Here is a 24875-nt window from a genome sequence, read left to right as displayed (position 1 = left end):
GACTCGTAGCTGGTTTGTAGCTTCGTCATAAACAAACAAATCTCGTGACCGTCACTGGCGTCTCTTTTTATAAATGACCCCTCTTCTTCATTCTCCGATGTTTGTTTTCTCCCGATTTCGCATCAGCTGCATTGGAAACGTCACCATCCTGAAATCTCCTGACAATGAGCGCCCTCGTTCTCACATGGTCCTATTAGGACATTACACTGTCTCTGACCTCCGGGGCTGGCCGGGTAAAGTCTGTTTAAATGAGTCGGATGTTCACACGCAGCTCCTTCGGCTGATTTTTTAATATTGTTTCCAGCTTGCAGTGCACGTGTGAAGGCATCTTATGACATGTCACCCTCAATCTGCCGCCACATCACCTTCCTCTTCCTCCTCCGCACTCATCGAGTCAATTAAGTCCCTCCTCCCCGTCAGAGACTGAAGCAGAGATGTGAGGAGGTGATGCATCATCAGACCGAACACAGCGGCACACAAACACTCTCTCTCTCCCGACTCTCCTCTCTCTCCCCCCTCGCTGTCGGTGTGAGAACGAGCCTTGTTAGCATTCATGTGTCGAGTTCCTCGCTCGCTCACATGTAGCAGCGTCCTCCATTATTGAGCGGTTGTAAGCACTTTGAAGTTCTGCCGTTTGGGGGAGTTTTATTTTGTTCCAAAAACAGGCTGGGAGCAGGAACGAGGGCAGAAATCTCAGCAGCTGGCCCCAGTAATTACCCCGCCGTATTGATAACAATCATTTTTCCTCATATTCTATCTTCGGAACAGGTGAACCGTGCGTTTGATTCTACCGGACGGTTAGTAACGATTGAAGGCAGAGCCGCAGCAGATAGACGCCACCAGCTCTGCTCTATCATTGAACACACGGGTCAAGGTGACGGGGAATCTAATTGATGCTCGGCCCGGTTTCCCCCCCCGGGGACGTTTAACAGCAGCAGCCTCCGCCCTCTCGCTCCTCCTCCACCACCTCCACACGGTTACACCAGCGGCTCAGGCTCACATCTCATCAGCGTTTTGACCTCGTGGGCAAAAAAGCAAAGCTGCTTCATCTAATGCATTTAACAGCATGAATATATTCAGCGTAATTGAATTAATGTGGCCAGATAACTCTCAAACAATTACACAGCAGCATCAGCATCAAAGTGGTTTGTTAAAAAAATTAAAAAAAGTATTATATTGTTAAAGGTCTGAGTTTTAATCAGGACAGGACGTTTTTGAGTCCCAAATTAAACACCAAGCATCTGTTCAGCATAATAACCATTAGCTGAGTGACTTACAGCGTGATGTATGACACCTAGATACAGGTTTACCAGAGACAACAAGAAGGTTCGTCTACTATTTAAAAGGAATGGCCTCTACAGGACGGGTCAGATGATAACGAGTGCTGCTAATTACCAAAAGATACTGCATGAACAGTTAAACATAATTGGGAAAATGTCTTGGACAGCCGTGAGGAACAGTTTGGTCGGATCATCAGGATTAAAAAATACTACTTATATGTACTTCAGTTTTGCAAGACAATATGTCAGATGTTTGTGAGTAATAGCTGTGAAATATGAAGCACAATTGGTTGTGAATGTGACATTTGGGATTATTATTCCAGCCTTTAATAATGCAGCCTCACATTTCAAGCATTTAGCGGATGCTTATTCAGAGCAGCTTAGAATAAGCTTTAAACCGCGGATCACCCGCATTATAAGCAACAAATACAAAGGTTAAAGCTGTATCAACAAGGAAGGCAGCGAATGTGTAAACGTGTGTGTCGTCGATGTATTAAGAGAACAGGATACGGCGTTGGAGGTGATGACCCGTTCATTCCTGGGCAATCTGCTCAGTGGTGGATGTCGCAAACAATATTGACTTTTGAGGTAAAATTCTGATTAAATTACCAGGATCTTCTGGCAATCTTCACACATCCATTGGGCCTATCGAGAAAGGGCAGTAGTGTTTTCTTTAGCCCCGCCTCCAGGCCATCGGTCCAGCCTCGGTCTCATTAACATGAACGGAGGAAGAAACATTACTTGGGATTCAGCTAGTAGTGCATTTTACATCTTTTAGGACCTAATGATTAGGTTTTTTCCCCATGTAAGTCTCATCAGGTGACGGCAGGCGCCAACTTCCTGCTCTTCCACTAAAACTTGCATTCTCTCTAGTGTCCATCAGGGGGCGACTCCTCTGGTTGTATAGAAGTCTATGAGAAAATGACTCTACTTCTCTCTTGATTTATTCCCTCAGTAAACATTGTAAACATGAGTTTATGGTCTCAATCTCTAGTTTCAAGTCTTCTTCAATACAGCATGATGTTCATTTAGTAAATGATGCTCCATTTAGAGTCAAACAGACCATAAAGCAGGGGATGCTTTAGGGCGGGGCTACACACTGATTGACAGGTCGACACCAGAGACGTATACGGCGTCTCTACGTCACTCCTCCTCAGTCCAAATATGGTCACTTCCACTTCATTGGTTGCAAAATGGCGATAGCGAACTTTCCACGAAATTCCTTCCACGCCCGATGCTCTTCCTGGGGTTCTCCATACTCTGAATTTGAATGTATAATAGATAAAATACAAGGTTGAGACAAATTTACTGACGTTTTTTTTATTTCCTTCCTACCTAGAGACTCTTACCGAGAGGCCGACAGCAGAAAGACGTCGTCTGACTGCATGAGGAGGCGGAGTGACGGGACCCTGGTCCTCACCTAGTCCCCCCCTCCCCCCCTCCCAACTGCCTGGACATGGTGAGCATCCTATGCATGTTTGTCTGTTTCTAACCATTGCTGGTAATAGTATTTTTCTGGCAGATGATGTTGTTTTGGTCCCAAAAAGGTACGAACCTAAATTTAGTTTGATTTAAATTAAAGTTTACTGGCAACTTATTAGTGTCAGACAAAATAATGAACTGTAGGCATATTGGACTGTTTCAGGCAGCATGATAACAAGTGGTGTGCCATTTTTTAAATGTGTGTTCATTGTGTTTAAACCCATTATTTCTGCTCAGTTGAACATAAAGATCAGGCTGCACTAATAGTATTATGCATTTTTTAGAATTAGATTCCAGTAGCAGCTGAGCAGGATTGTTTCTGACTCGTTTGATCCAAACATTTCCAACAACTCCAAAGCGTTGTCCAATAGTGAGATTTAATTGGAAAAAAAAGATAGATGTTATTATTAATAAAGAGTTACAACATGTTTAACCTTTCACACCTTTCAAAAACTACATTTTAACTGAAACCGATCACGTCTGGCCTTTAAAGGGAATGGGAGATGATGGTTGGATTCATGTTACGACCAAAACACACCTGTTATTAATCAAGAGACTAAATACAACCCTATCGTCTTACTTTGCCTCCAGATTATGAACCGTATAACTATCAGAAGTGGAGTTTGAAACGCCCCAAATGGACTCTTGCTTTTCACTCCAAACCATGTCCCTATAGATCGTTAAAATAGGGCTTAAAGAATCTATAGGACCTACGTCATTTCATCTCAAAGTCTGTAAATTGGATGAAAATGTTTAAGGGCACTTTTGTAAATTCAATAGATTTATACATTCAATATAGGAAAATGTAATTTTCCCTACGGAACCATGGTGAACAAGAGAAAAAACAGGTTTCCTCAGGTGGTTTATTGTGTGATGAGTCTCTGTATCTTTCTCTTTAACACCGATAAATTCACCAAAACCTCTGAAGCAACAAATGTATTTGAGTTTTGTGTTTGTCCCTCACCAAAAATGATCATCCACAAAGGTGAAATCAGAGTAGTGATGTTTGATGAAACATCACCTGCTTTCAAAGTGAATGAAAAAAGACTGAAGAGGTCAAAACTTCTGCAGCATTGATGGAATAAAGAACTTTATTTCATATAAAGGACTTTATTTCATATAAAGGACTTTATTTCAGCTCATTGCCGTCATCGAGGTCGTCAAGGACCGTGCTCTCACAATAAGTCATTTTTCTGAGTTTTGACCAAGGTTGGTCAGAATAGTCGGTCGGTTTTAAAGAAAAACAAGTCATTTAAAAGTAGGAAAAGGAACTTTGATGGAAAATAAAATAAAGTTGGCTCCAGATAAAGTTTTTCTTTGTTTTTAGTTAGAGATGCTGCAAAAGTAAAATTTTAGAAAATGTTGAATTGTAAAGATGGAGAACGTTTGAATTGTCCGAGGTGTTTATAAAAGTAGCTTAATGTGAATTATTTGAAGCGATTAGTTTTTGATGGTGAAAGGATGTTTGAACTTTTCTTCTAGCCTACCAAAGAAGATTTAGGAATCTGATCAAAAAGCATCCGTTTTCTATATATATATATATATATATATCTTATATATCAGAATATATGTTGTTCTTAGGCACACGGATGGATATGGATAAACTCCAGAAGAACATAACCGTTTTTTTAAGTGTGTGTACGTGCTGCTTGTGTGTTGCCTTCACAGACTGTATTTTAATTCTGTAAAGAAAGCTGGTTTGTTCCAGGCGTCGTCATCCCAGGAGAAAAAAAGAAAATGTGAAGGGAACAATTTCTGATGTGTGCGTCAGATATAAGTAAATGACATCCGACGACAAACCCCGCAGTGCAATTAATTAAAGCGGGGAATGTCATTATCTTGTAATTGCGTCGCGGGGCCTCAAAACACACCCAGCTGTCTTGTAGGTAACAAATAAAAAGGAAGGAGCCGGATCCAGAACCGGTGTCGGGGCCGCGGAAGTCCTAATCTTTCATTTCGATCTCGTTAACGTTTGTGTGTACGTTGTGTCGTGCTTGTTGTTGATGCCGGCCTCTAAAGCCCCCCCCCACACCCCCCCTCAGGCGGTTCAGAGAGAGATTAGCTAGGTCGTGATGAATGACCCTCGAAACTCCAGTAACCAAGCCCCCCCCCACGGGACTCGTGGCCATGAATTATTAAAGCGCCGTCATAAATAACTCACCGTAATGAGGGTGTGCTTACATGCTGCTGGAGGGGAGGGAGGGAGGGAGGGAAAAAGAGAGTGGATCGGAGTTGGAGAAGAAGGGATGATTGAGAGAGAGATAGCAGTTTGACCTTGGACTGAAAGACGTGTTTGATGATCAACACGCTCCGGCTGGTAAAAAAACCAGCGGCGAGCTAATTTTGCACGTCAGTTTTTTTCCTTTTTTCTCTCTCTCTCTCTCTCTCTCCTCACAGAGACGAGCTCCATCCCTCTTAAGTACATGTCATAAATGTTCATGTTCAGTAACGGCGGCTCTATCTGGGCCACGCAGAGATTGGCAGCAGCTCAGGTCGCTTCAGGTGTTGCTGCCGTCACGATGAAAAAACTAAAAAATAACAAGCTCCTGCGTTTCCCACCAGAATGTCTGAGAGAGGAGGGGGGGGGGGGGGCAACGGCACCGAGGCGTTGAATTAAAGAACGGTGTGTTCAAGTTCAAAGAAATCTATTTTGCTCTGGATTTCATCTGCTGCTTCCTCCTGCAAGTCAACACACGAGGATTAGTTCCTCTGCAGTTAACCAGAGCCAGCACAGCTTTGACGAGTGACGACTGATGATGATGATGATGATGATGATGATGATGATGATGATAATCCTTCTTTTACACATCAAACCAGCTTTCTGATAGTTCAGTATCGATGACCTTTAAAACCGCTGAGTGAGCCGCTTTATAGCAGATAAAAAGCAGCTGAATAAAGTGAGATATGCTTTGGAATTTAGACATGAAGCATGTGGAGAAGATTAGGATTTACACTACCTATATAACCAAAAGTATGTGGACACCAGGCGTTAACTTCCAGGTCTGCACAGTAAACCCAACGCTTATCAGCTGCATTCTCTCTAATGTCCATCAGGGGGCGACTCCTCTGGTTGTATAGAAATAACAAATGACTTCTTGTTAGTTATCATATGAACCGTTCTATGAGGAGACGTTGCACTAAAACACTATTTTTCTCACCTCTATAAGAACAATTAACCGATTTAAATACCAGAGTGGTTGAGTCTTAAAATGCCTCTCAGTTGTCTTCAGCCTGCCCAGTGAAGGTGGAGGGCTGTGTGGCAGTAAAGCTGTGCAGTGCTGTCATTAACATTTATTTATGGAGATAAAATAAAAGTCAGATGAGCTGTTTCTGTCCTGCTCCACAGCCGATGTTGGCTGAGATGCATTGTGGGATGAAATGGAAGCGATTCTGCCATTTTTTCAATTGTTGAAATCCACTTTACTTATTCATGTATGTATTTGTCAGATATATAGCTCGATGGAAACATAATGAACTGTTTAATAAAGTAGTGGCACAGAGAGAACATTCATGGTTTGGACACAGAGATTCATGTTTTGATGCCATAGTGAGTGATGAAAACTGTTATTCAGTGTTTTTGAATTGTTTGAATTAATGGGTGAGCTGTTTGCAACTTCACGACCATCAAGTGAAGCTTCCTATAGTCTGATTATTTTCTAACAAGAGGAATATTACCTGCAACACATTGAGAAATGTTCCCTTTATTTTAATATTTTATTATTAATATAAGTAACGCCCTCTTACACCATATAAGGACAGCTAAATACTGTGGCACATGTTCAAGAATTGAAGAAATGCCACTAAAAAAAGCTAGAAGAAGAAATATCACAGGAGTTAAAAAAAACTAGAGCTTCAGTACAAAATCAAAAAGCATCTGAGATAATATAATACAATATAAAATCTTAATGGGATCAACTGACCAAAAGTTTTTTGTTTTTTTATATAATCCAATCATCGTAATTACTGTAAAACATATGATAATCTAAGTTTCATTGAAATGAAAGTTTTCTTTTTTGTTCCTCCATTAAAACTTCTCTGCGTCAATTTGTGGACCGTTTTTTTTCTTATCTTATTCAAAGTGTGAGAAAAAGCCAACATAAGAAACGTTGGTAAAACCCGAGAAATCAATGTGTGCTAACGAAGTTAGAACAAATCATGGATAGGAACAAAAATAAGAGGGACTTTGTTTTAATATTGTTCCTGCCTGAGGCCCATTGTGAGCAGTTTTCAGTGACTATACATAAACTAACATAGTCTACAATTCAATACATTGAACCAGAAATGTGGTTTTTTTTGGGTGGTTTCTCCCAAAAATATTAATAACTAATAATTTTGTTTCTTTTTTAGTCCAAAAAATGTTTGATATTATAGAGAAATACTTGTTTTCAGATGGTCTGGCTTAAACATCAGCTCTTTAAGTGGTTCTAGCTCACTGAAGACATTTATTCTGATTAATGGCCTGACGAGGCAGATGGACCATCTCAAAGGTCAGCAGTTGTAAAGGCCAGCGGTTTAATTCCTGCTGAAGTCCATTTAGTTTCCTCTCTGAATGTACTTCAGCTTCACTCTGAACCTCCACCTGCTCCTTCTGTGTGATTCATATGAGCACCAGCTGGAATGAAATGGGCCTGAAATAGAAAAAGTAAACGTTAATGTCTCTGTTTCTCCAGAGGTCATTCCGCTCGTTTGCAAACGACGACCGCCATGTCATGGCCAAACACGCCAGCATCTACCCGACGCCGGAGGAGCTGGAGGCGGTCCAGACGCTGGTGTCCACCGTGGAGGGAGCCCTGAAGAAGGTCTCTGATTGGATGGACGGCCTCAACGAGTCCTCGGGGAAGACCTCCGCCGATGACGAGGGCGGGGACAACAAGGCGGAGGAAGACGCTGCTGAGAAAAAGTACGTCACAATAAATGCGTTTTATTATTACTGTTGATTAACACTCGGAATCCTGAGCAGTTATGTGGTGTTTCTTCTCTCCTGTCACATTTTTCTCTCTGTGGCCTCGTTTTTGAAGCTGAAGTATGTATGGAAACAGAACAATCATGGCCAGAAGAAAAGAGAACTCAAACGTGTATCTAGTGCAGAATAACACAGTTATAAGGCCATAAATCATAAAAAAGAACAACAAATACAACACAAGTTGAATTTCTATGATAATTTATTCTACAAAGAAATCACTGAATTGTTTTCCCATGACTGTTGGTCCCAGGTATATCAATCATGGCTTCCCAGTTGCACTGAAAAGTTCAGAATTTAATGTTTTTTACAGAATCTGGTTAAAGCAAAAGGTTTATTCAGGATGAGATTTTAAATGAGACGTGTACAATAAAATGTTTGCTGAAAAGTCACAATTTTAAGCTGAGTTTTGGCTGCCTTTTCTGACAGACGATTTCTTCACACATGATGTGTTCAAGGGCCGTCAGAAAGATAAATATCTGAATAAAATAAAGTTTTTTACAGTTTCTGGCTGTGATAAATAGTGTAGTTTTTGCGATTGTTTAAAGAAAAGATGCTTTAAAATCCTGCAGTCTGGTTTGGGGGTTCAGAGAGTTAAAAGCTTTCTATCCTGAGAGTATCTCTGCTTGGATTGTAACACAATCATTTCTAAGATCACTTCAGTTCTGCATCGGTCTACCAAGTGAACGTGTATTTATAGCGTAAGGTGAAGTGAATTTATTGCTCCTTGCAGTTTGTTTTCTGTACCTTCAGCCGCTTCCTCAACACAGTGCCAGATCATTCCCCCTCATAAAAGCGAGCTGGGAAGGGAACGTGTGATGATTGGATGATTAAACAAGCTCAACAAACAGACATAAATTCTCAGCGTTTGGCCCGGCGCCTAAAACGTCCACACAGAGGTTCTGGATTAACAAAGCGGCTCTGTGGAGAAAACACAACCAGGACAGAAGAACAGAGACGTATTGTATTGTTGAAATGTAGGAGAAGGTCAAGTCTCCAACGCTACCACATAAGGTTGCCATTGGTAACCATTTTAAGAAATTGAGGTCAAATTGTTGGTCTTTGGTCGCCATCAATGGGAACCAATTTTTAACAAATAAAAACATATGGACATAACCCCGACATGACAACCAGGAAGAAGATTCTTCTGAATCACAGTAGGTGAATTATTTCAAGGCCAGTATGGAGAGAAGAAAGTATTCCAAAAAGAAAAATAACTCTGTCATTGTTCATGAGGAATGTGAACCTTGTATCAAAAAAGACGCCAAGACTACGCCGCTTATCACAGCCAGAAGATTTAAGTCTTTATCGTCAGATTTTCATCTTTCTGACAAAGCAGCCAAAACAATCTTAAAATTGTGATATTTCATCTAAAGCATTTTATTCTAGAAGTCTCGTTAAAAATCTCCCCCTAAATAAACAGTTTGCTTTAACCAGATTCTGTAAAAAACATTAAATTCTGAGCTCCTCAGTGAAACTATGAAGACATGATTGATTCATCTGAGACCAACAGTCATGTGACAAGAACTCTGTGAAACTTTGACTGAGCTTCAGGCTGCTGAACACAGAGCAGAGAGGAGAGGAGAGGCTGGAAGTAGAGGTTTTATTGAATAGTTCAATATAAACAGCACATAGAGCCTCCATTTTTTTCCAACATTGTTATGACTTGCAGACACTGAATATATATTTTTGTAAAATACATTTTCAAAGAAATTCAACTTATTTCGTTTTTTCTTTTTATGATTTATGGTATTATAACTGTGTTATTCTGCACTAAAGACATGTGTGAGTTCTCTCTACTTTTAGCCGTGATTGTTGTGTTTCCATAGAGGAGCAGAACTTTTATATCGTAGTGAAAATCAAGAGAATACAATGTGACAGGAGCAATGAAACGCATCGAAACTGCTTTGTGTTTGAGGGTTAACCACAAGTCTATTTAGAAAAACTACCAGGCTGTAAGTTTGTGTGTCTCTGCCCTCAGGCCCGACGGCACGCCGGCGCTGTGCGGGGTGACGCGGGTCGGCCTGCTGGCCAAAGGCCTGCTGATCAAAGGGGACATGGACCTGGAGCTGGTTCTGATGTGCAGACAGAAACCCACCAAGCTGCTGCTGTACACCGTCAGCGCCAACCTGCCGCTGCAGATCCAGGTACGCCCGGCCACGCCTCCAGATCTGCAGAGAATCAGACTGATCCGTGACAGCGCAGGGGGGGGTGATGGAGGCTTCTTTGTGATTGAAGGTTCAGCAGAAACTCTGGTCCTCCAGAGAACAACCAGGAAGTTCTTTATGCGGGATGAAAGTAGTAACGGAGTTTGACTGGTGACGTTCTGCAGAGACGAAGAGAAGAATGATGGAACAAATAGTACATGAGGTAGAGAGAAGATATAATACATTCAGAACTACTTCTACTTTAAATATAGTCACAGAAACAACTTTAACCTGAACAGAAACAGAACAGTATGAGATATAAAGGAAGCGTTACACAGTGAAAACATCCTGTTGGCTGTGATGAGTTGGCGTGTTTCCATCAGTGAGAGGTGAGACGGGAAACAAATGATCCTGTGAGATGCTGTTGAAAGCTTTGTATTTTATTGTCACTCTAATTTCTACACATTTTAATGATATATGTCCCTGTACTTACAGCGTTCTCTATAAAACCAACGCAAGTAGATATTTTTCACTCAGAGTGGTATAAAATACATCAGATATGCACAAGACGACAAGACATTACTGCATAAAAAAATCATGCTTTAGATTATTTGTTTTTCTAACAAATGTTGTGACAGAAATGGAAGAAAAAGTTATAATATAAAGAACCAAAGCCTGTTTTCCTGCTGAGTTCTGTCTGAAACTGGACGACTAAAAGGACTAAAAGTCCCGTCCACACATGCACTTTATCTGTGAGATGTTCAGGAACATTTCCTGCATCGGGCTCATGTGTGAGTGTGAGCAGGGAACGATCTGTACCTCCAGTTTAAAACCTCTATACCTCGTATATATTTTCCATTTCAGGGAAAATACTGTCACAGTTGTTTTGGTAATAAAAGCATCGACCAACACATCAGGAAATACGTCTGACGGAAGATGCTGTCACATGCAGAGAGTGAACCAATCACAGGACAAGAATCCGTGACTCATTTGCAGCATTTATGTCAATGCTTTGCGGGTGAATATTTATGTAAAAAATAAATAAATAATAATAACCGTCCTGTAGAAATAGAGTCAAAGCATTTAAAAGCTTTTTGACACTTTTTTTGACACTAAAAGCTTTTTTTTGACAGTATTTTTAAATATTTAGTTTTTTAGGAATGTGAAAGTACACATCAACTAAAACACTAATAATGTATTTTAATAAAACTTGTAAACATGAACTAAAGTCACAGAATGATCCGTTTAACCAAGTCGGATTCAGATATTGAGCCACACTGATATGTTTTATGGTCTAAATCTGTACTCTTCTCGTTCTCATTAGCAGCTACCTTCAGCTGAATCTTCTGCCAGATCAACACTGGATTAGCTTCAGTAATTAATTATAAAAACATCACAAAGATACCAGTGATGCCTCGAATTATATCTCCAACAACAACACTTTACACACACATATATTGCTTTATTAATATTTCAACCCACCCCGACAAAATAAATAATTAAACAAAGATAAACTACGTCTTAAATGAATGTGTGTGACAAGCAGAACAAGTTTTAATCATCGACAGAACAAACCAGCAGAGACGAGAATCACGACGCCTCCCCATAATGATGCATCACAGAGGGAGAATAAATCATTTCTCAGGGATGAAAAACTTCTTTTTTTTTTAGTCTTTAACCAGATGAAAGGATTTTTCTAGTCGCTGAAGGAGATGCGGAGGAGGTGGTTTGAAGTGGAAATGATGATAAAGGAATCGTCCCTCTGCTGACACTTGATTTCTCTGTCTCCTTGAGATGTCTGAAGCCCTGACTGCAGGAGAACCTTCACACCTCGACCTCTGACCTCTGAGGCTCTCTCTCTGCAGCACCCACTTGTTATTTCACTTTGATACGACGCGACCCTGAGAGCTGCTAAACTCTGAGCTGTAGGAATAATTTAATCACAGATCTCTACCCTTCAGAGCATCTGCCTCCTAACGAAGCAGCGCCGACGTACACGGAGCCCAAACCAGCTTCCTGTGGCCGCCCGTCTCTCTCCGTTTAATTACCTGCCATGTCTGCCATGTGTGCTTCATCATCAGAGGAGGAAACCGTGTGAAGCTCGCGTTTCCTGGTCCAGACTTTTGGAGGGATTGACGGGTGGGGGTCGTTTTATCACAGAGACGAGATTCAGAGAATGCACTTGAAAAGATGTCACTGAAGGCGACACGGATCTAAAGGAGAAACAGCCTGTGTGCTGGGAGCAAGATGGCAATACCAACAACAGGGGGGGGCTGCCTGTTTGGTGTCACAGAAAAAAAATCCAGTTTTATGTCAAATCGTCACGTAAAACAAACAAAGGCGAAATTTGATAAATCTTAATAAAATAAATAAAAATATTCTAAAAACTGTAAAAACAATAGTTTTCTTTTTTCGTTCTCCCAGCTCTTAAATATAATTATTTTTGCATGAATGCTTTAAATTCTCAACTACAAAAATAGGGTTTGATTTCATGAAAATAACGATGGATAATAATGAATATACTGTCAATGAAATTATAAATGCCACCAGCAAAGGGAGATATTATTCATTATGTATGAACCCTTGGAAGGCTTTTATTATGAAACATCTGTGCAGGAAGTCTAACGTATTATTGATGGTCGCTTCAAGCAATACTTCATCCCATAAATGATCATTTGTACATCAGTAACTCATCCTGTGTTGCCTCCACGGTGAACAAAGAATCAAAAAATGGAAAAAATCTGCAAGAAAAATGATATCAACACATATGTTTTTGTGTATTTATCTATTTCTGTGTATGTACATTGACAGAGAAACAGAGAAAATCCAAGAAGTCAAATTCTGTGTATGTGTACGCATACATGGCCAATATAGCTGATTCTCATTCTGAAAGGTCACCTCATAATTATTCACATGACACCGACGCGTTAAACTACATTGAATGTCTGCCTGGGGTTCAGTACGAGTTTCTATCTCTGCATTAAGGTAAATAAAACATGTTTATTTAAGACGTGTTTCATTCGTAGGCCAGTGAGACTTTGAGCGGACAAAGTTCTACAGCAGCTCTTTGCTCTCCACAAACACTCGCTCAGTGTTTCCTCTGTGATGAATCCTCGTTCCTTAATTAACGGAGCGGCTCTGTCTTGCAGACGATGACGGAGGAACCATACGAGGTGCAGTCGTGCGTCCCCGAGGCGGCCATCCGGGTCTGCAGCACCAAAGACCCCCGACTCACCCTGAAGATCACCCTCTCCTCCTTAACCATGAGGGAGGAGCACGGCACCACAGGAGAAGGTACTGACTCCGCCTCCTCCTCCTCCTGGGCTTCCTGTTTGGGAGGGTTTCTTTTTATTTGACCTCTGTATGACAGCGGAGGGCTGAGAGGGAATGAAAGCACTGCGACACCTGAGCTCCATGTGAGAGAGAGAGAGAGAGAGAGAGAGAGAGAGAGAGAGAGAGAGAGAGAGAGAGAGAGAGAGAGAGAGAGAGAGAGAGAGAGAGAGAGAGAGAGAAGAGAGAGAGAGAGAGAGAGAGAGAGAGAGAGAGAGAGAGAGAGAGAAAACATGGAGGGGAGCTGAAAGCTGAGAGGAGATCAGGATCAGGAGGATGAGATGGATCTGGGTCAGGTGTGGTGGAAATAGAGCAGATGGCCGGTGGAGGAGGATTTCTGCAGGGCGGATGTGTTGGGCGGGGTTGGGCTGAAAAAGGAGACGTCTGTCTCAGGTGTCCTCTTGACTTCCTGAATCTGAGGAGGAAAGATTCAGTCATACAAAAATCAGAGAATGGAAGATGTTCCTATTGGTAAGACGAGATAGCAAACAGATGTCACATCAGATATATTTATGCTGTGGACGTATTTTAGAAACCTAAAAGAATCAATATCAGTTTATCAGTTCAAAGAGATATTTTGAATAATTTGAACATGTGTTTTTTCTTTTTTAAAGAACGAATATTAGAACGTTTTCACTTCCCTTCTGTCCGGACGCTAGTCGTGTCTCCAAATAATTGTCAAGCGATTTTTAAATGAACTTTTGATCATATAAACTCGGCTTGGCTTCCTTTGGTTTACTGGATCAAACCCGCAAGTAAAAAAGAGTAGAAGAAGAAGTGGAGGCTGCAAACTGGAAACAGAAGGCCATCAAACCATCTGTGAGAGAAACATGGAGAGAGGTCTTCAGGAAGTTGTGTCAATTGGGAAAGTTTGAATTGTTCTTTCATGTCAGCTACTGTTGACCAATGTTACATTTAGTCTAGAGACAAAGACAAATAAATATATATATTTATATATATATATATACATATATATATATATATATATATATATATATATATATATATATATATATATATATATATATATATACAGTACCAGTCAAAAGTTTGGACACACCTTCTCATTCAATGGTTTTTCTTTCTTTCTTTTTTATTTTTTTCTACATTGTAGATTAATATTGAAGACATCCAAACTATGAAGGAACACATATGGAATTATGTGGTAAACAAACAAATGCTCAACAAACCAGAATATGTTTTATATTTTAGATTCTTCAAAGTAGTTGGATGAGAAGGCGGCAGCAGAAAAGCCGATCAGTCATGGGAGTTAAATGTTCGCTCTGTCAGAATGTATTTGCCAGATTCCATTCGGTGCTTTAATTCTCTTCTACAAAGAGCGAGCGTAAAAAAAACCTTTTGCATAATTGAAGATTTTTATAAAATGTTCCTGTTTCCTTACAGCAGAAATGTGAATAGAAACTTGCTACTGTTTCCTACACAAGAACTGTCTGCTCAGGGTTTGGGTCCGATAGCTGATCCCCAATTTAGATGCAAAATATCCGCCAAGATCAGAGGCTAATAATCCTCTCAACCTTTTATTTATTTTTTTTGTAGCAAAGACAAAAGCGTTTAACATTCAGGTACGGTAACTTTCCCCAGATAAAAGATAGCAAATATTATTTATAACGGAGAGAAAGACCAGTCTTTTTGTAGTTCAACAACACCAGCACAACCGTGAGTCTTTTCTTTTTCATGCATCATCTGACGTCATGACTCTCAGATTACAATTACTGCAAAATTGTCACTTTAGTCACTTTATTAACAGCGTTTCAGGACATAAATGTTTCTGAATATGTTCTTCCAGGAGCTCATTGATGAATGTACTTCCTGTTTCTGCTCTCTGCTCACTGACTGTTGGTTTTGTTGCCAGAGCTCCGCAGGTCTCCTCGCTGTGGACTGACTCTCCTCCACCGCTGACGAGGCTCCCCCCCCACACACACACACACCAGACAGCAGGAAACCCCGGGTACAGGGGGCTTCCCCGACAACCGAATCAAACCAACCCTCTCCCTCCTCCTCCTCCCCCCCCCCTCTCCCTCTGTTGACTGGACTTCTCTCTGGGTCACCATGAAATTCTGGTCCGTGTCGACAACCGAGCTACAAAAATGACTACATTACCCAGCAGCCCCGCGTGCTTCATTTTCTGGGCCTGAACCTTTCTCTGGTGTTTTGAATTTGTTGTGGCTCAGGTCGACATCCCATCATTTCATGTTGAATACAAGGCGGTGAATTGATCTGATGTCACTCATCAAACTCCCCCCGAAGCTGATGACGTCAGCGAGAGTTTAGTTCTGATTCTGGATGAGGTCTGGACCCGAGGCTGACGGCTCCTTCATGGCTCTCATGGCCTCTGGGGAAAAAGTCATCTGTATGAAAAGAATCAGAAAATTGAAATAAGTTACAATAAAATCGTTATTCCTCATTCCTGTATTATTGCTATGGAGTCTTGAGAGTGCCACAGGAACAATTCTGTGTTTAATGACTGTGAACTGGATTTGATTTGATTTGTAGCCGTCGATCTGCGTCTTTAAATGAAAGATAATCAGAAAATAGAAATTAACTGTCAAAGCAGGAGACACATTTATTTGCAAGACTGAATGTGATAAGATGGATATGAGGTTATTAATGAGGGATGAAACAATGAATCAGTTGATTTAAGAGTCTAAATGTATCAGTCATTTACATAAATACACAATAAGATGAAAAAAAGTGATTCATGTTTTGATAGCTCTCTAATGATGAACAACACATCTTTAAGAGCAGATTCTCAGCTGCTTAATGGTGCCAACGTTTCTGCTGAAGCAATTATGTATCTATTAAGAATCTTCATCAACAACAATTTACAGTTTCATAACATTGTTCAAATCTTTGAGTTTTAGATTGATGTCAAACAATAGAATATGAAGAGGCCTTTGGAATTTTGAACAGCATTTTTCAAAACATTTTGGCACTTTATAGATTAAACAATTGATTCCTCTAAATAATAATTGACTGAATAGTCAATTAAATACCTTTTTTTTAATTTTCTTTCCATAAAAATTTAAATTGTTATGGTTAATTAAATTACTACATCAACCTTCATATTATTGATGTCTTCTGCCCAGTGACTAGAGATCAATATGATCTTTTACCAAATAAACCTCCATGTTGAATTAAAAGTAATTTGAAATGATGCCAATTTAATTTAACTGTTGAAATGTTTTGTTTTTTTTAAATAAATTAATCAAATTAATTATTGATTATAATTTAACACAGAACATGTCTTTATTATTTTTTGTGGCACTCTTCAGATTCCATAGGTTTCAGTTACAGAGTGATATGAACGGTAATAAAAAAATGATTTATTAGACAAAAGTCACTTCAATTCCCAATTAAATTTGTTTCTTGAGGACTCCAGGATCACCTGAAAAAGGTCTGAATTAAAAACAGTTCACTCTCCCAACTCAGATTACCCAGAAGTCCCAGGGGCAGAACATGAAGGCCCTGAGTCCTGGTCTTGGAGGAGGATTGTCTCTCATCGGCTCCTTCGTTTGTCTCCAAACCTTCTTCCATCCTGTTCAGCTTTCATGCCGACAGACCGCTGACCCACACACTCTGCTCACTTTACCCACGATGAATCACACATAAAACGGATAAATTGGCATTTAAATACTGCGTGTATCCGGAGTTAGAGACTCCGCTGTAACCCCTGTGACGCTCTGTGTCAGCATTACTGTCGGCGCTGCAGAAAATCACCGTGATTTAATCTCATCTTTGAGCCCTAACGACTCTGATCCCACAGCCTCGGGACATTTATCACCATTTAATATCCCAAACTTGGCGAGCTGAAGAATGAGGATGATGTAATCTTAGATCCTGTGAGTGCTGATCAGTGTGGTCCGCAGTCTGTCCCCCCCCCCCCCCCGCGATCCACCTGTTCTCCATCTGCTTGACCCCCCACCACCACGAGAACAAACAGCCTTCACTTTCTTTCCAGGGTGGACGTTCTCACTCTCAGATGTTTATGTCGTCATCCTCCATCACTCTTTCTTCTTCTTCTTCTTCTTCTTCTGCTGCTGTCGTCATGGCTCCCCAGCACAGGAAACCTCCGGTGTGGAGAGACTGGTTCAGTCTTGCACATAAACATCTGACCGAGCCCCTGCAAGAGTGAAAATACGAGCATGGCGCCCCAAGAAATGACTTTTTTCTCCCTTTCCTTCAGTAGAATGTGTCCTCTCTGTATCTCAGGCCCTCCTGAAACACTATTTTTCCCGCCTTGTGTGCTCAAAAAGTGTTATTTTAATCCATAATCTGGCTGTTTGCTCACCCCGAGACGTCGCCATGCTCTCATTTCCGTCCTGCAGTCCTGGTTGATAACACACTAATCCAGCCGACCACTGATCTGCATCGTGAGCGAGACTCCGGTTCCTCCCGTCCAAATGTCATGAAATGATCCGGCCTTGTGCATGAGAAACTCCCACTTTCTCCCAACAAAAACAATCACGGACTCTCAAAATTCCTCCCCCCCTTTTCTCCCAGCTCATTCGGTCAGATCAGTGGGATTAATCATAATCATAATTATCATAATTATCTGTCAAACCTCTGTGTGTTTTTGAGTGTGTGAGGTCAGTGTGATCATCTCCGTCTGTCCTGTCTCACCAGAGGATGGACGCCGGGCTGAGGACAAGGAGCAGGAGGAGGGCGAGGAGAAGAAGGAGCAGGAGGAGGGCGAGGAGAAGAAGGAGAAGGAGGTGAAAGAGGAGGAGAGGGAGGACGTCCTGGACAGGAAGAAGTGCCGGGCGGCGCTGGCGGCGCTCCGACACGCCAAATGGTTCCAGGTGAGAACAGCTGGTTCTGGTGACAAAATATTCAACCCGTCTCTGAATATTAATATTTGTGTGCTTTAATGCGGAGACGGCAACATGATGGAGTTATAAAGAAACTAGATTAAGCAGCTGTTTCACATGTTTCACAGTGATTGGCTCATTCACAGCCGTGTGGTGAGTAACGTCCAATCAGACTCCAGCATGTAGTTTTGTTGTTAAGTGTTGGGTCAAGTTTGTCGATGAATGTAAGTGAAGTGAGACTTGAAGTAGAAAACAGGAAGTGTTTACTTTCAAATATTTAACCAACTACATTTTTAGTGTTTTAATATCCCAGAATATTCAGGATGCAAACCTTTTGGTGTCAAAGGTCACATGACGCGTCTTGCAAATGGCACAAAGCTCAACGCATTGTTTGTTGCATTATTCTCTGAAACACGGGCGAACACACAAAATTAACTTTTGAAGAAGCAAGAAGACAACGAGTGTAACGATAAACACCATAAACCAACCTCCACTATGACGAGGAGGGATCTGTAAACTCATATCTCATTTTCATGGATTACTTTATTGCCTTTATACAATAAAGAAGTAAAGTATTAAACCCATTATTGAGAAACAAAGGTTAAATATAAACTAAAATGTAGATTTTTAAGACCTCCTGTTTCTAAAGTATTTAAAAAATGCTCATAATCACTAGACATGTTAATAATTAATGTTTTAATCAGTAAATATTTGTGACAGACGAGTGATGAATTTACTAAACTTCAGAGATGCTCAACCAATCGTTGTAACCACATGCTCAACATGTGCCCGCCATGGTTACGTAATAGTGTAAACGAGTGTAAACTAAGCATCAACTACAACCTTAAACTAGTTTGTAGAGTGATGAAACACCCAGAAATGATGTGAAAACATCAAAAGCACACAAATTGTCAAATACAGTAAAAAGAAAAGCCGGCGTGGAAACGTCAGACACGCTGCCTGAACGTTGGAGGAGGAACATGTCGGAGTGGGATGTGACTCTGAAGGTCAGGAGGACATTCTTCACCAAATCAAGGTTTCAGATGAGCTGCAGCCGGCTGAACGGAGGAGGAAGAGGAGTCAAGGTCAGGTGACCCGAGGAGCTCCTCCATGTCATTACTGTCTTCATCTCATCCACTGAGTCTCTGAGCCTCAAATGAAACACGGCGAATAGTCCGTCTGTGTCAACAATCTGCCGCTTTATTAAGGTTTGGATTTAAAAGTCATCATCTGCAGTCACTCTTCTCCTCCTGCAGCTCCTCCTTTGTTAGTTTTGGTATAAAAACATATTCAGAAAGAATCTTTATTGTGGGATTATTCCATGTATGTTAATGGCTTAAAAAAAATAATACAAATTTGAATTATTCTGAGAAACAAAGAGGATTAATAGAAGTACAATAAATGTCCAGGATGCTTGGCATGGAAATCCACTTAGAGCATTTCACAGTCGAGTGCAGAGGGAGGAGGACTTAAGCTTAGTTTATACTCGCCGCATGTAAAGCTGAGCGAGCACACGCGATCACGTAACTGTCACAAATATTCACAGATAGAAGAACTAGAAACATGTCTGAGGATTAAACAAAGGAGGTCAATTAGTATTCAAATGCTTTAGAAACAGGAGGTCTTAAAAATCTACATTTGAGTAAATATTTGCAGCCAAATCAGATATTCAACCTTTGTTTCTTTATCATGCATTTAATTATTGACTTTTTTTCCCGTCTGTCTGTCCCCTCAGGCCAGAGTCACAGATCTCAAGTCCTGCGTCGTCGTCTTGAGGATTTTCAGAGACGTGTGCAACAGACTGGCCGGGTGGCAGCCGCTCAGAGGATGGGTATGTGGCGGACGCTGGCTTTTTAAAAAACAGTGTAAATATGGAGTCAGCTTTGTGCTCCAGGACCAGAGTCCTGACTGGAATAGATGTTTGTGTTGAGTGTCCTCCCTCTGTCCGTCCTCCACAGCCTCTGGAGCTGATCTGTGAAAAGGCCATCGCCACCTGTAACCGTCCGCTGGGTCCGGGCGAGGCGCTACGTCGCGTCATGGAGTGCATCGCCTCGGGGATCCTGCTGCCAGGTCAGTGACCCGTCCTCCACTCTGGTAGCATTTAAAATATGTGCTCTCGTCTCTGCTCCAGGGTACTTCGAGGCAGAGTTTATACAAACAGATATTGGGCTAAATTGTTCTTCAGTTATGGACCCGAGGAAAGAAAAACAGAACGACCTCGTAGGTTTTTAAAAAGAAAACAAAAAACCAGCCGTCGGATTTGAGCAGATGAATTTGTTCTGGATGAATCAATGAGGAGAGGATGAACTCCTGACCTCGACTGGAAGGAAAGATTTGTTTGGACTTGAGGAACTTCTGAGGAGACACAGTTGTGGAGGACTCGTTGGAGGTCAATCCCAGTTCCAGTGTTGGAGGAAAATACCAATTACTACCAGAGGGAGGAACATAGTTTTGTGAACTAAAGCTACTCAGAGAAAGTACTTCTCGAACTAGCTTGTAAAACTAGAATTACCTCCAACCAGTCAATTAACTGGAAATGTTAAATTGAAATTAACATAATTAGCGTATTAACCTTTGACCTCCAAAATCTGATCAATTCATCCTTGAGTCCCAGTGGACAACAATGGATGGACAACCCAAAAACATACTGTTTACATTTTTACTTTTAGTACATTCTTCTTCCTCATAACATGCAGCTTGAACTTTGACCCTCTTGCTCATATATCAGCTGTGCAAAGGATTGTGGGTCAGAGTAGGCAGAAAAGCATGCTGGCTTTCATACTGCAAAATGTGACCGGATGCAATAGAACATATTGGTATTTTTGGCAAACTGCATTTGTCTGGTGGTATTGGTATTGGAACGCACAGAAGATGTGGTGTAAAAATGATCAAATTGACAATATATGTGAAAATATAACAGAATATAATACCAAAAAGTCAAAAACCAAGAAAAAAAACACCACTTGATTGAGTTTATTTCAAGAAATGTCGTTAACAGGTCACACAAGATAAAGATAAACAGAGATAGAATATCTTAAACCTTTTTATGGCCTATTGATGAGAACCAGGAGAAGCATTGTGGGTTCTGCTCCTATCCTCTATCCGTTACCCTCAGAGGGGCTTGTTTTGGGGGCTGATGCTTGAAGCCGTCCTCATCTTTTAAGAGTCTTTTTGAGATTTTCATGGATAGAATCTGAGTTTTGTCAGTTTGAATCCTTAACGTTGACACTGTAAAAATGGTGGATTTTGACTGTATTCTCTATTAACGAGGGGCTCTTGAGGTGAAATAGTATTAAAAGTAGAATAAAAAGATTGTTGTTATGGTGATAGAACATTAAGTCATTTGGAAACGAGTCCCTTTTTTATGTGTGACTGTGGAGCAATAACAGGCTCCTCATGTACGCAGCATATTTAATTCCCTCTGTTTGATGCATTCAACAGTTTTAATCTCTTACATGATGAGATTCTCGCTGTCAGAAATTAATAAATGTGAGACGACCGCAGTGAATGGATCCAGTAATCAGACAGAGTTTGACACCGAAAATTAAAATCAGCAAGGACTCCTGAAGAGCAGCGTGGTCCCAAAAAATGTTTTATTGAATTTAGTTAATGTTTAAAATGATGATTCCAATGTTTGTGATCAGTGTCTGATTGATTAGTCCATCTAAAGACAGCAGTTGTTGGTTGGATTGCCATGAAATTTGGTGCAAATATTCATGTTCCCCAGAGGATAAATCATGCTGACTTTGGTGATTCTCTGTTTTTTCCTCCAGCGCCTCATGAGTTTGATAATTAAAGATTTTAGGGGACTATCTTAACAACTATTGGATGGAATTCACCCATGAAATTTAGTGCAAATATTCATCAGTCAATATTCCCTGACATCCAGTTGCATTCTGGGCCGTTAACTTGTACAGAATACAGAACAGAATCTCCAACTTTTGCATCAGGAGACTCTCTGTTCCACTTTCTCTCATACCATGATAAGAATATACAATTTGAATGTAATGTTTTTAATAAAGGAATCAGCCCAGGAAGGTTTAAAAAGTAAGCCGGTATAAAAACACTAAGAAGCAGAAGCAGCTTTTTTTTTTATTCTCAGGAGAAACATTTACAAACTACTAAAACGAATCAGGATAAGCTTCTTTCTTTACACACAGGAGGAAGTCCTAAATATTCATGACCTGGATGTGGACTGTCTCCAGTGATGCAGTGTGCCTTCACCTACCCTCGGCCCTGTCGAGCTCTACGGAGCATTAATTAGGGTTCAGATCCCCTCAGGGCTCCACAGCAACATGAACCATGGTTTCATTTAACTATTACTCCTGTTTCATTCACTAAAAGCCGGCGCTGGAGTATTTTAGAAAGATTTACTCCACCTTCTGAATCCTGTAAACATTTATCCTTTGAGAGAAAATGTTTCATAATCAGTTCTATTGAATACAAGCAGTTCTTTGTGACGACGTGGTTGTGTTTCTTAAACGTGGTTCAGGGTTTTCCCCCCTCGGCATCAAAATGGCCTCTCGTTCCCTCGGCGCTCTGAATCATTGATGAGCTGCTGCTGCAGTCAGAGTGCAGCCTCGGCAGGGAGTCACTCAGTTATTTCTGTGTGTGTTTTAACGTCAGGAGGAATGAAACTGTTTGTGGATCTTCTCTGGTCTGAGAGTGGTTTTTTTTTTATTCTCGTCCAGGAGGTTCAGGAGTTCACGACCCCTGTGAGAGGGAACCCACCGACGTCCTGTCCGACCTCGACGCCCAGCAGGCCGACGCCATCACACACAGCGCACAGGTCCGTACCTCTTTACCCATCAGCCCCTTCTGCTGCTGTCAGGAGGCCTTTGTTTGTACTTTCCTCACCTTCTATCCTCACGTCTTAGTGGGAGATGTGAGAACCTGTTTGTATAGAAGTCTATGAGAAAATGACTCTACTTCTCTCTTGATTTATTCCCTCAGTAAACATTGTAAACATGAGTTTATGGTCTCAATCTCTAGTTTCAAGTCTTCTTCAATACAGCATGATGTTCATTTAGTAAATGATGCTCCATTTAGAGTCAAACAGACCATAAAGCAGGGGATGATTTGGGGGCGGGGCTTACTGTGATTGACAGATAAGATAAGATAAGATAATCCTTTATTAGTCCCGCAGAGGGGAAATTTGCAGGATTACAGCAGCATAGAGTAAAGTGCACACAAGAGACATAGTAGAAGAAGACAAGATAAAAAATAAAATGAAATAAAAAACAAGTATTATAAATAAGCAATAAAAAACAGTAAAATCCACAATAACTGAAATATTATATGTACAGACAGAACATATAATTGCACAGTGTATTTTATTGCACATGTGTCATTTGATCTCTACCAGAGACCGATAAGTCCGTCTAACTAAAGGCTGTTTCTGCCTCTTCTCTCCTTGTTCTGCCCGAACAACGTTTCCTTTTCTGGTTCCAAAAAAGTATTGATATCTTGAAATATCCATGTCCTTAATGAAATGTTCCTTAGGCTTGATTTAGCAAAAAAAAAAGCTCAGCAAACAGCTGTTATATTTAAATTGTATTCATTAATTTTCACCTGTTTCATCTGTAGGTCTGGTAGTTTGAAGATTTGAATTACTGGAGATTTTAACGCCTTGCTCAATGGCACTTTGACAGCAGCTGATCAAGAAAATAGAAGCATTACACGTCTGTATTGACCCATCTGCGTCCAGATCCATGAACATTAAAAGCTCCCATCAAAACTAAACATCAGAGAGATCCACTCTGAAAATCATTTAGAGAACAAAGTTGTGAATCCAAAACCTCCAAAGTGTTCCGAGGCAGAGTTCCTCCCTGGAGGTGGACAGATGGAACACCACAGATGTGTTCAGATCTGACTTTCTCATTTGAGCTGCTGCTTTATGGACGTTGTCTTAACACCCCCTCCTCCCCCCTGAGCGTTATAAAACCGTATTTCCTGATTCCCCGCGTTCTAAAAAAAACCCACTGCAGACACTCACTTAACGGAGCCGCGGCCATTAGCCTCAGCCCAGCGACTCGTGAGACCTTGAAAACTTCCCACCAGGGTGCACTTTACTCCCTCCACTGCACCAAAGTCAGCCTTTCTTTTTAGGGGGGGAATTACAGGCATTTGAAGTTATTTAAAGCGATGGCGCTATAAATATCTGCAGAAGCTCCAGGAGTCTGACCTCGGATAGGAAGCCCCCTCGGTGACCGGCAGGCTGATTAACCGCCTAATGAGCGTGGGAACCCCCCCACTAACACCTATTACTACATCCACACATGGAACAACATAGTCTGCCCACAGGTGGAAGATAAACGCTGAGAAACATTCCATACTTTCCTCTCTTTCTCTCTTCTCTCTCTGCCTTTCTTTTGCTCTCTGGGAGTATTTTTTTCTTTTTTCCTTTCCTCTTCATCTGTGAGTGTGTTTTTATTCCTCCCTCGTCTATAATGCATGAATTCTTCTCCCCAACAGAATTAGTCCGTTAACACAAATGCACACAAGTCTATATAAATGATATCTACCTCTGGAGTGCAGACTCTCTGTTGCTTTACCAATACAGTGATGTGTCCTTATTCTGTCTCTGTGTGTGTGTGTGTGTGTGTGTGTGTGTGTGTGTGTGTGTGTGTGTGTGTGTGTGTGTGTGTGTGTGTGTGTGTGTGTGTGTGTGTGTGTGTGTGTGTGTGTGTGTGTGTGTGTGTGTGTGTGTTCAGCATGCGTTACGCCTCCTAGCCTTTGGACAGCTTTACAAGGTCTTGAATATGGATCCTCTCCCCGTCAGCAAGCCCTCGACGAGGCTGCTGGAAGGTGTGTGTTCTGCTCCTGAGTGACTGTGTTTTGATTTACT

The 24875-nt window shown here is 41.1% G+C and overlaps 1 protein-coding gene across 1 annotated transcript in view; it reads left to right on the top strand.

Annotated features, from left to right (window-relative positions):
- Positions 1-24875, top strand: part of LOC129100780 (spermatid perinuclear RNA-binding protein-like) — a 65116-nt gene that overhangs the window by 27341 nt on the left and 12900 nt on the right. Inside the window, exons 2-10 of the mRNA XM_054610262.1 lie at positions 2620-2739; positions 7433-7662; positions 9704-9869; positions 13019-13163; positions 17844-18019; positions 19764-19859; positions 19987-20098; positions 22720-22817; positions 24742-24835. Of these exons, the coding sequence (XP_054466237.1) occupies positions 2737-2739; positions 7433-7662; positions 9704-9869; positions 13019-13163; positions 17844-18019; positions 19764-19859; positions 19987-20098; positions 22720-22817; positions 24742-24835 (1120 nt within the window). The 5' untranslated portion in view covers positions 2620-2736. The remainder of the gene's footprint in view (positions 1-2619; positions 2740-7432; positions 7663-9703; positions 9870-13018; positions 13164-17843; positions 18020-19763; positions 19860-19986; positions 20099-22719; positions 22818-24741; positions 24836-24875) is intronic.

This window comes from Anoplopoma fimbria, chromosome 13 (genome assembly GCF_027596085.1).
Source record: "Anoplopoma fimbria isolate UVic2021 breed Golden Eagle Sablefish chromosome 13, Afim_UVic_2022, whole genome shotgun sequence".
In the NCBI taxonomy this organism is placed as follows: domain Eukaryota; kingdom Metazoa; phylum Chordata; class Actinopteri; order Perciformes; family Anoplopomatidae; genus Anoplopoma; species Anoplopoma fimbria.
The sequence above is the reverse complement of the archived record's forward strand: the minus strand, read 5'-3'. Positions and strand labels throughout refer to the sequence as shown.